Consider the following 12,637-nt stretch of genomic DNA (forward strand, 5'->3'; position numbering starts at 1 on the left):
CATTCTTATGGACCATAGTGGTTTACTTGACCTTTCAAGCTCAATCAAATTCTCCGTGCTTTCACTCAGGTTTTCTAAATTACTTTCCACACCAGGGCTAAACAACAACAACACTGTGCCACAGCAACACGAAGCGTAAAGTGCATTCTTTATTTTTTTCTATTTTTGTCCATGAAAGAAATAATAAATAAAAAACGCTATGCCTGACCTGTTGTGAGAGATGACGCTCATGTTTATTCACATAATGAACCGCACTTACAGGGTCAACATCGTGTAGCAAATGCCCAATTTTTTCCATCACTTGTCTGTTATGATTATTTCCATTTTAACTATCTGTTGTCATAGTGATCGGGACGTGAGGATTGTGAACGCAGACTGAATGCGAGGCATTGTGTCTTCAAATTACAAGGTTTTCAAGGTTGATCGAAGAAGACAAGACCACGTTCCTCCTGGCTATGGAAACGGCACATTCGTGCTGCAACTATGCAACTTTTAAAAAAGGTGAAAGAGGTGAAAGAAGTCATGGTTAAGTCGTCATTTTATTTTATTGTTTTCTTATTTATTAAAATGTATTTCAATAAAATTGTGGAAAAAGTGTGAAGTAAACCTAAACCCCAGGGTTAGGGTTAGGGTTATCCTGCATCCTGAATATTATGATAGACAGATAGCTAGCAAATAGATAGATTTAAGCTAGCAGATAGATAGATTGATTGATTTAAGCTAGCAGATAGATAGATAGATAGATAGATAGATAGATAGATAGATAGATAGATAGATAGATAGATAGATAGATAGATAGATAGATAGATAGATAGATAGATAGATAGATAGATAGATAGATAGATTTAAGCTAGCAGATAGATAGCTTTAAAAAAGATAGATAGTAACAAAGCCAGCAGATAGATAGCTTTAAGCTAGCAGATAGATAACTTTAAGCTAACAGATAGATAGATAGATAGATAGATAGATAGATAGATAGATAGATAGATAGATAGATAGATAGATAGATAGATAGATAGATAGATAGATAGATAGATAGATAGATAGAAACTTTAAGCTAATAGATAGATAGATAGATAGATAGATAGATAGATAGATAGATAGATAGATAGATAGATAGATAGATAGATAGATAGATAGATAGATAGATAGATAGATAGATAGATAAGCTAAAAGAGTAATTGATAGGTAACTTTAAGCTAGCAGCTATACATAGTGTTACAGCAGAAGTTCTCACATAATTGCTGTGGATTAACAATCTCAGGGGCCCACTCTAGTGTGTGTGTGTGTGTGTGTGTGTGTGTGTGTGTGTGTGTGTGTGTGTGTGTGTGTGTGTGTCTCACCTGCACTAACGATGCGGTTGGTGGAGATCTGCCGGGTCAGAGCCTCCACGTTGGCGTCACGGTGAGCGTAGAGCTGCCAGCGGGAGATGCTCAGGTGGAGACGCAGCCAGGGCGGATGAGTGCTGCTGTTGCCGTTCCACTGCACATCATCGTAGCCTCCTCGACTCGCACTCACCCTGGAGAGAGAGGTGAGAGAGAGAGAGGTGAGAGAGAGAGGTGAGAGACGGACAGAGTGGGAGGTCAGTAACACAACGCGTGAGTCAGCGTGTTATTCATCATTAAATTTCAGTAATTGGTACATTCTTGACGAGTGCAGCGGTGCCCTGACATGACAATGTTATGACTGGTTCTGGTCGAAAACTTCCCCTCACCAAACTTTATGTCAATCGCTTGCTTTGGTCTGGATCCCTTTTTTGGCCTGGAGACTCAAAACACGGTTGAAACACTGCAGCACATTGATGTTCATGTCTGCAGGGATCTACTGTACCTACTCCATTTTTGATGTTGGTCCAGAAACTTGAGCTCACATATATCTGTGTTTTTGCAGAAATGCACAGTGGCAACATATGAGGTGTGGGTCGTACTTTCTACATCAGTGTGTTTACGCAGAAGTCTCAAACTCTGATGATGAACCTCTAAATGCTCCTGAAAAGGTAATAAAACACAAGATATGAGGGAGTAACGATCGCTGGTGAACTTTTAAGCTAGCAGATAGATAGATAGATAGACAGACAGACAGACAGACAGACAGACAGACAGACAGACAGACAGACAGACAGACAGACAGACAGATAGATAGATAGATAGATAGATAGATAGATAGATAGATAGATAGATAGATAGATAGATAGATAGATAGATAGATAACTCCAAGCTAGCAGATAGATAGATAACTTTAAGCTAGCAGATAACTTTAAGCTAGCAGATAGATAGATAGATAGATAGACAGACAGACAGACAGACAGACAGACAGACAGACAGACAGACAGACAGACAGACAGACAGACAGACAGACAGACAGACAGATAGATAGATAGATAGATAGATAGATAGATAGATAGATAGATAGATAGATAGATAGATAAATAACTCCAAGCTAGCAGATAGATAGATAACTTTAAGCTAGCAGATAACTTTAAGCTAGCAGATAGATAGATAGATAGATAGATAGATAGATAGATAGATAGATAGATAGATAGATAGATAGATAGATAGATAGATAGATAGATAGATAGATAGATAGATAGATAGATAGATTTAAGCTAGCAGATAGCTATATTTAAGCTAGCAGATAGATAAATGGATATATAGATAACTTTAAGCTAGCAGATAGATAACTTTAAGCTGATAGATAGATAGATAGATAGATAGATAGATAGATAGATAGATAGATAGATAGATAGATAGATAGATAGATAGATAGATAGATAGATAGATAGATAGATAGATAGATAGATAGATAGATAGATCACTTATAGCACCTGCAGGATGCTGAAACAGGTATAGAGTATAATACACACCACATCTGCGAGCTCTCCTGAGCGGCTTTGACCTTTGACTTCACTTTCAGCAGCATGTCCTCTTCAGGGACAGGGGGGCGGGGCATATTGTACAGAGGATGGTCAAACAGCGCCTCCAGTTTCTTCAACCCAGACTCCAAAGGCTCGACGCCGGCGTCGATGGCGATGGAAGACGGAGGAGCCGTTCGCGTGCGACCTTTGGCCTCCTTATTGGCATCCGTATCGGAAGCATCAGCTGGAGGCTCGGCTAAACCCCCGATCCCCGCCGAGGTGAAGCCGGTGCGCGCCGGGTCAGTCGCCGCGGGCGTCTTGGCCGGCGGCGGGGGGTCACACGGCTGGTGGTAAATGGAAAGAGAGAGCAGCGCCAGGAAGAGGTGGAGGGAAACGGTGACGAAGGCCAAGGACAGACAGATTGTCCTGTAGCGACGGCGCATACGCAGAATCATCCCCGCTGAGACAGGAGGTCACGAGAGGTGGGAGCATAGCAGAAGAAGAGAAGGCAGGGAAATGCATCGTTAGGAGGACAGAAGAGAAACAAAGACACACGGTGGAGAGTGATTAAAAAAGAAATAACACCAAGATAAATGATGGTGAAATAATGGCCGTAAGGGAGTTAATGTTCTTTTATGTTCAGCCTTAGATCACTCTGCTCACATTCTCATTAGACTTTAACTAAAGTCACTGTCAAAGTAAAGACAACAACAACAACAACAACAAAAAAGTGACTCACAACAAGGATTCCTTCCAATTTAATCGCTCCCGTTGGCTGTCGTTTGCGTCCCGGGGAAATGTGACAGAAACTCTCTGCTCGGATGGATGGATGGATAGATAGATTTAAGCTAACATATAGATAGACAACTTTAAGCTAACAGATACATAGATAACTTTAAGCTAACAGATAGATAGATAGCTTTAAGCTAACAGATAGATAGATAGCTTTAAGCTAACATACAGATAGACAACTTTAAGCTAACATATATATAGACAACGTTAAGCTAGCATATAAATAGACAACTTTAAGCTAACAGATAGATAGATAGTTTTAAGCTAACATATAGATAGACAACTTTAAGCTAACAGATACATAAATAACTTTAAGCAAACAGATAGATAGATAGCTTTAAGCTAACATATAGATAGACAACTTTAAGCTAACAGATACATAGATAACTTTAAGCTAACATATAGACAACTTTAAGCTAATATATAGATAGACAACTTTAAGCTAACAGATAGATAGATTAGTTTAGTTTTAAGTAAACACAACAACAACAACAAAGTGACTCACAACAAGGATTCCTTCCAATTGAATTGCTCCCGTTTGGCTGTCGTTTGCTTCCCGGTGAAATGTGACACAAACTCTCTGCTCGGCGTCCAGATGACAGTTGGACTTTCCTGTCCCTCAGGTTTGGGAGCGTTGCCAGGTCAACGTGATCCGGACATGGATCAATGTGTTGTTGGGTATCATCTCTGATAAAGTTCATCTGCCTCTGTCTGTCTGTCTGTCTGCACACTTAGAATTTTGTCCACGTCTAACTGTCCATCCAGTCATATTACAGTAGACATTCAAAATATATCACTTCTGCGTTGGGGTGAAACTGTTATGACAGTTATGCAAATACCAGACGGATGGAACAGAGGGACGGACGTTATTGGATACATATTTGTTGTTGTCCTTTATTGGCTCCGTATCTGCAGCTGCTACCAAACAGCTATCACGTCATATTTCATGCTGAATATTGAGGGTTTTTATGAGGCAGAAGCAGGTAGTGGAGGTGAGACACACGTTTCATATTCTGAGTGTGTTTGCGATCGCTTTGATTCAGACACCTCAGACCTCCTGGTGCGTCCTGCAGGATACACTGTTTCTGTGAAGTATGTGCTCCTTTAAAGTCTCTGTGTGTGTGTGCATACTTGTATTTGCAGACTCTTTAGGACCCTTTTCTTAGATAGATAGATTTAAGTTAACATAAAGATATTTAACGTTAAGCTAACATATAGATAGATAACTTTAAGCTAACATATAGACAACTTTAAGCTAACATATAAATAGATAACTTTAAGCTAACATATAGATAGATAACTTTAAGCTAACATATAGATAGACAACTTTAAGCTAACAGATAGATAGATAACTTTAAGCTAACATATAGACAACTTTAAGCTAACATATAGATAGACAACTTTAAGCTGACATATAGATAGACAACTTTGAGCTAACATAGATAGATAACTTTAAGCTAACAGACAGAAAACTTCAAGCTAACTTAGTGCAAACCTTTTTCCCCTCCAATTCGAAAGTCCAGCGTTTTCATTTACGGCCAAGAACTGGTGGCATTCAGAAAGGACCGAGCGCTGCTTCATGACTTCTTAAATTAAAATGACGGTATGCCTCAAACGCTTCTCGATTGTACACCGAGGAAGAGGAGGAATCCTGCGAATGTGCTTCACATTATAGGCCGTTTTTCAAGGTTCGTATCCAATCAGAGAGTTCACCGCATATTCTGTGACCCCGAAAAACAGATACTGGGACGCAAGAAAGGGAGGCGAACACGGCTGACTTTAACCAACAAACTTTAAAAAAACCAGATATATTAAGGGTATATTTTCAGCCAAGTGGAAATATTCAGGCACCAAATGGAAGCAGTGACACTTTCAACCCCATAACTGCCTCCTCCTGGGCCTTTTTTTTACAATTTAATAAGTGCCTTTGCTTTTGTCAAATGCACTATTTCTGTCTCTGCCCCATGTCTGTGATGTATTATAAACAAGCTGTTTCACACACACACACACACACACACACACACACACACACACACACACACACACACACACACACACAGCACTCATCTTTTATCCTCTCTGCTCCATTTCCCCTCCAAAAAAAACACGACCTATCCTTTTATTTCAGTCAGATGATCTGAAAACAGCTGCTGATGGTGGAAAATGGGAGCCGCCCCACACACACACACACACACACACACACACACACACACACACACACACACACACACACACACACACACACACACACACACACACACACACACACACACACACACACGCACACACACACACGGTAATTAATATTTGATTGAGTTTCTCATTTCTCAATTTTAAAAAAAGCCTATCGGGCATCGCTGAGATGAAAAATGCATCCACCCCTCTCGTCCTCTGTCACTGTTTCTTTGTCTCACTTCTGTGGCTTCACCGCTCTCTAAGTCTCTGTTTCCTCAAGCTACTATTTAAAATAAATAAATATATATATATATATATATATATATATAATACAAATAGAATGTCTCCTCCAGCAACTGGATTTGGTCACTGGACTGGACTTGCAACGTAGATGTAGAACTGCTAAGGCACTACAGTCTTACTCCGACAACGAGAAATAAATACCTAATAAACCGCTCGCATCGTGTCAATTTAATGAAAGTCTGACTTTTAACTTAAAATTCTGACTTTAAACTATATAAAGTCAGAATTCTGAGAATAAAGTAAGAATTCGGAGTTCAAACTCAGAATTGTTAGTCTTAATTTTTAAGTTTTAAAGTCAGAATTCTGATTTTGCAGAAATGAAGAACTTGAAATTGAACTTGGCTTTAAAGATGGATAGACAACTTTAAGCTAACAGATGGATAGATAACTTCAAGCTAACAGATAGATTGATAACTTTAAGCTAACATATAGATAGATAGATAGATAGATAGATAGATAACATTAAGCTAACAGATAGCAGATAGATAGATAGATAGATAGATAGATAGATAGATAGATAGATAGATAGATAGATAGATAGATAGATAGATAGATAGATAGATAGATAGATAGATAGATAGATTTAAGCTAACAGATGGATAGATAAATTTAAGCTAACAGATAGATAGACAACTTTAAGCTAACAGATGGATAGATAACTTTAAGCTAACAGATAGATAGATAGATAGATAGATAGATAGATAGATAGATAGATAGATAGATAGATAGATAGATAGATAGATAGATAGATAGATAGATAGATAGATAGATAGATAGATAGATAGATAGATAGATAGATAGATAGATAGATAGATAGATAGATAGATAGATAGATAGATAGATAACGTACCCAGTCTTCAGATCTCCAACCATTGATTGGGTTAATTGGACGCATCCAATGTAATAAATGTGAGGGGTTGCATCGGGAAAGGCAATAAAATCTCTGCCAAATCAAATATGCAGACAGCCAAAAGCAATGGAACAAACAAAAATAAGATCAGTTTCTCGTGATGGATCCACACACACACACACACACACTGGAACAACGACAAAGCAGAACAGAAGGGCGCACACACGGACTCTGTGCGAGGTCATCGCAGTGTTTGGTTACTCAAATGTTCTGAATGAAGCTGCCAGATTTAGCCGCTGTGTCAATAGCGGCGGTGGAGGATGACTCATGCACTGCACTGATAATATGGTACAAAAGGGACATTTTGAATGATAAATGATAGTTTTTTTCTGAATGAAATGGAGAATATACAAGTAAAACACACATTTACTAGAGATACTGTTAAGTACAAAGGGAATTGAGTGTGTATAACCTCGATCCCCAAGCAAACATAATTAATTTTTTTTAAAATTATGATTAAATTATAATTTAAACACAATTATGTTTTAATTTGCCACGGATTACATTACCGCACTGGAATAAATTACCCAGAAATACGAACGGTAAGTGGATCTTATACTGTGTTATTTGTTTTCCCTGTTCTTTGCTTCTTTAACAAACAGAAGACGGGATTTAATCGATGTTTTCCGGGATTTAATTGTGAGTTAAATTAAAAATTAAAATTAAGGCCGTCACGTCTGCCTTTTCTTTGGTTGGTCGTGAAATTACACGTTGACAAGAATATGATTAATAAGAAGTTGTAACATCCAACGTTAAAGTAATTTCCTTGTTTGCTTAGGGTTGCGCTACAATTTGGCATTGGCTATTCGCTCATATAGCATGAATGCTAACAGATAGATGGATACATTTACACTAACGGACAGATAGAAAACTTTAAGCTAACAGATAGATAATGTTAAGCTAACAGATAGATAGATAGATAGATAGATAGATAGATAGATAGATAGATAGATAGATAGATAGATAGATAGATAGATAGATAGATAGATAGATAGATAGATTTAAGCTAACAGATAGATAGATAGATAACGTTAAGCTTACAGATAGATTTAAGCTAACAGATAGATAGATAACGTTAAGCTAACAGATAGATAATGTTAAGCTAACAGATAGATAGATTCAGTAAGGTAACAGATAGATAGATAGATAACATTAAGCTAACAGATAGATAGCTTTAGCTAACAGATAGATAACTTTAAGCTAACAGATTGATAGATAACATTAAGCTAACAGATAGATAACTTTAAGCTAACAGATAGATAGATAACATTAAGCTAACAGATAGATAACATTAAGCTAACAGATAGATAACTTTAAGCTAACAGATAAATAGATAACTTTAAGCTAAGAGACAGACAGACAGACAGATAGATAGACAGATAGATAGACAGATAGATAGACAGAGAGATAGATAGATAGATAGATAGATAGATAGATAGATAGATAGATAGATAGATAGATAGATAGATAGATAGATAGATAGATAGATAGATAGATAGATAGATAGATAGATAGATAGATAGATAGATAGATAGATAGATAGATGTACTTTCTTTGCAGACGTGACAGCCTTTTCTTTACATACAGATATGGACATTCAAGACTGAGTGATTCTCAAAACAAACGTGTCATCCGACTCGTACACACTAATGACAACATAACGACATTAACCGACTGACATGATGCAGTTGTGTTACTCATTCCAATTTCCTCTCAACTCACCAGAAATCCCCTCAACCTCCGCGGCGATTACTTTCCCCCCACGGGGAGTCGTATAAAACCCATTTGCCGCCGAAAAAAACCCCAGTTTTTGAAGAACACGAGTGACAATCCCAGGTTCCCATTTCATCACATTTCAGAGTTTATTGTACAATCAGGTCAGTTCACACATAATGGTCCACTGCGCTGGATCATTAACACCATGAAAACAATCACATTGCTAATATCACTCCGCAGGGGTGATACCGTGTGGGATTATTCCAAACACCTTCAACGTGGAGATCAAAAGTGTTGTTTCGTTTTTTTTTTTCGTAAGAAGACGACGCTGGTCTTTAAAAACAAGTTCTTCAAGTTCATCAAACTATGTACACATAAAAAATATTTACGAATTTTATTAAAAGACTAGCACAACTTGAGAGAGAGAGAGTGACCGAGAGAGTGTGGAATGTCGACGGACGAAGTTAACGGGTGACGCGGAATTCCAAAGGGAGGTGACGGACGAGTTTCCCCAAACAAACACTGTGTGTGTCCAGCACACACAAACAATATAAACACACACACACACACGCGCATACACACACGCTCCCTGAAGAGGAATGGTGGCGCGTTCACACCAAACACTCGAGCATTCGCTCTCGTTAAACCGTTAGCTACCACGCGCCTGGAGCTAACGCTAGCGCTAACCATCAGCCCGACAACCAAACGGACGACAATATACGCACATATATTTACCAGGGTTATGGTTCCTCTCTTTTTTGGTCCGCCGTTTTTTTTCCTCGTTTAATCCCACTTCGGAAATGTTATCGTCCGCGTCGTGTTTGGCGTGAACGCAACCGCGAGGGATAAAGGACTTTGGAGACCCTGGTTGGATTGTTATTGTTTGTAAAAATTTGGACGCGCTGGCTCACAAACGTTGACGACGATCGGTCAAAGCTGCGAAGGAAAAAAAGCAAAGTGACGTACGCGGCCGTTCAAAAGTTTGAGGTCACTTAGAAATGTCCTTATTTTCGAAGGAAAAGCACTGTTTTTTAATGAATCTAACATTAAATGAATCACTCTATACATTGTTAATGTGGTAAACGAGTATTTTAGCTGCAAACGTCTGGTTTTTAATGGAATATGTACATAGTAGTATAGAGGCCCATTTCCACTGTTCTAATGGTACATTGTTTGCTAATCGTGCTAGAAGGCTATTGGACGATTAGAAAACCCTCATGCTATGATGCTAGCACAGCTGAAAACACTCAGTATAAATCATTATTTCTAATCTCGTCAATGTCTTGACTATATTTTCTATTCATCTTGATGAATAAAAGTCTGACTTTTAACGGAAAACACAACAAAAATTGTATAGGTGAGCCCAAACTTTTGAACGGTAGTGTATATATATATATATATATATATATATATATATATTTAAAAAAAAAAGGTAGGAAGCTGTGTTAATACCTAAGTAACTGCCACTCTCAAAATTCCCTTTCAAGTTTTTGTGTTTTCCCTGCCCACTGTATGTACGCGATCTGGAAATGATGGGTTTATTATTTGCCACAAAGGCTCGTGGTGGTGAGTGAATAATAAAGTGACCTGCCGCAAAAAAAAAAAAAAACACGAGCGTGACCAGCATGTGGTTCAGTCCTAGCGGCGGTGCAGGGGAGGACGGACGGATTTGACGGACGGACGGTGATCGGCGAGGAGGTGCTACGAACACTTCCACACGCACACGGCCAGGCTCCCGCCGAAGAACATGTAGAGCAGGTTCTTCACTTCGTGCGTGACCTCGAAACCGAAGCCTTCGCCGATCACGACGTGCCACGAGCTGCCGAACTTCTTGTCCATGGACTCTTTGATCATTTTGGCTGCACTCTGGAGAGAACAAAAAAAGAAAACGCTGAAAGAAGCAGACCAGACTCGCAAAGTTCAGATTCCTGACACAAAAACCTGCACAAAAGAGCGCGATTTAGTACATAATGACGAGAAGCCACAACGGTAGACGACAACGCGGCGGTAACACAGATCTTCCGCTCCAGTTACGCTCACCTCATTGTTGGTGGCAAACTTCTCACAGGCCGTGACACACAGCTCCATGGTCTCGACCCTCATCTCTTCGGGCATGTCTGTGTGCTGAGAACCACACAGATGGTTAGGCTCGGGCAGAATTCCCCGCTGCGCTGAAGGAAATCCGTAAAAATGAAAAAAGTATGTCTTGTTTTTTTTTTTTTGCCGGACAGCTGTTGATTTTTTTAAGAAATCGTGGAAAAAAGGTGGCAATATTGTGCAGCTCTACCCTTAAAAATCTTCATCTTAGATTTGAGAGCACTAATAAACCAAGCAGCCACAATATTAAAGGTGCATTATGTAATAAATCTAAAGCAACTATAGCCATAAAATCCTCCTAATATGTCACAGAGACTCAGGAATAATGTTCATATAACAAACTGAACTCACCAACAACAACAGTACAGACAAAATATTTGCATTAAAAAAAATCTTTTGCAGACTGCAAATCATGTTTATGTTTTGAAATCAAGTTTCGGCATGTGGCGCCACCTACCGCCGTCTACCAATCATTGCAGTCAGTAGAGTCTCAGCTGCCGAGCAACCACGGGTTGCCAGTTACGTCGACGACAACGAAACCTAAAAGACCTCGGTATTTTGAATTTGGATGTAGTAACCGTTTTTGGCCACATTCTCACATATGGCGCCTTTAAACCGGACTTTACCACTTTCTCCTCTGTTAAGCTAACTGTACAACTTTATTGATGGATGGAAAGTTAGCTTTTACAAAAAAAAAATAGGACACGTGCTCATAAATAATACAATGTTTTGTTTGTAATCTGATGCACTTTGTAGTTTCCGATCCCTTTTCTGTGTACAGACAGTACAGATCATCTTATTATTGACACAATGAGTCAGTCACATCATCTTAAACAGCAGCTTCCTCACATTTGAGGCATTTAAACGACATGTTATCATTTATTTCGTCCTACCCTGATGAGAGGGAAGCTGTGCAGTCTCTTGTAGTCCTCTTCCTTCTTCCCCTCGCCAGTCCCAGCCATTCCGACCCCTGCAGAATAAATGCCATGTTATCCAGAGAAACGTACCCAGCTCTATCTCCTCCGTTACGGTCAAGGAGCGTCCACGTCTGTAACTAACAACACCAGGAGACGAGGTTAGCTAACACCACTTAGCCGAGTTACTAGCTTGCTGAAGCTCGCATGCCAATGCCGGACCTTCTTCTTCGCGAGAAAACCATTCCTCCTTCAGACAATACACACATAACACACACATTAAGGCTGCTCTGTGAACTTCACTGGGCTTTAATGTGCGTAACTTTCACTCATTCAGCATGTTTTGCTAGCTAGCTAATGAGCCTAGCTACCTCGGCAGCAAACAGCTGATGCTACCGGTTCGGTGTGTTTTCTGCCCGAAATCGGACTCAATTTGCTCCGCAAGTCCACCGACGCAGCGTCGAAGCGTGTTTTCCGCCGTCGCTGAGTGTACACGGACTGTCAGTGCTACTTACGAGGCGTCTGTCCTGCGAAAACTTCTCCCGTTTGTCCCCAGTCCGGTTGTTAAGGAGACATTTTAAACAACAGAGTTCTGTTCGCCGAAGCCCCGCCCACCATTACCTCACGCCGTTCCTATTGGTTCAGAGGCTGTCGATCAAGTTAAAGAGACATGTGGTTGTAGACCGCCCCCTTTTCACTTAAACGTGTATTTAATGGGTTTTTTCCCCCATATCTCATTATTATGACGTAGTATCGCAGAATATTATAGCATACTATATCTCGCAATGATGACTTAGTATCTCATGAAATAGAAACAGCACACACACACTTCTATATTAATTATATAGATAGATATTAATCTTAGTGAGGCTGCTA

General features: G+C 39.4%; 2 protein-coding genes across 2 annotated transcripts in view; both read right to left on the bottom strand.

Annotated features, from left to right (window-relative positions):
• Positions 1-3,694, bottom strand: part of LOC310940611 (extracellular serine/threonine protein kinase FAM20C-like) — a gene marked incomplete at its 3' end in the record, with an annotated part of 42,357 nt that extends 38,663 nt beyond the window's left edge. Inside the window, exons 1-3 of the mRNA XM_083905600.1 lie at positions 3,594-3,694; positions 2,864-3,314; positions 1,344-1,519 (exon numbers count right to left, since the gene is read on the bottom strand). Of these exons, the coding sequence (XP_083761726.1) occupies positions 1,344-1,519; positions 2,864-3,309 (622 nt within the window). The 5' untranslated portion in view covers positions 3,310-3,314; positions 3,594-3,694. The remainder of the gene's footprint in view (positions 1-1,343; positions 1,520-2,863; positions 3,315-3,593) is intronic.
• Positions 3,695-10,451: 6,757 nt separating this feature from the next.
• LOC310941176 (dynein axonemal light chain 4) lies at positions 10,452-12,325 on the bottom strand (the record flags this gene model as incomplete). The annotated part of the gene is made up of 4 exons (XM_083906299.1): positions 12,277-12,325; positions 11,741-11,817; positions 10,791-10,874; positions 10,452-10,616 (listed from the first exon to the last, which is right to left on the bottom strand). Exons 2-4 carry the CDS (start codon positions 11,807-11,809, stop codon positions 10,452-10,454), a joined length of 318 nt encoding a protein of 105 aa, XP_083762425.1. The 5' UTR covers positions 11,810-11,817; positions 12,277-12,325.
• Between the last annotated feature and the right edge of the window lie 312 nt (positions 12,326-12,637).

Source organism: Microchirus variegatus, assembly GCF_963457635.1.
Source record: "Microchirus variegatus genome assembly, chromosome: 19".
In the NCBI taxonomy this organism is placed as follows: Eukaryota; Metazoa; Chordata; class Actinopteri; order Pleuronectiformes; family Soleidae; genus Microchirus; species Microchirus variegatus.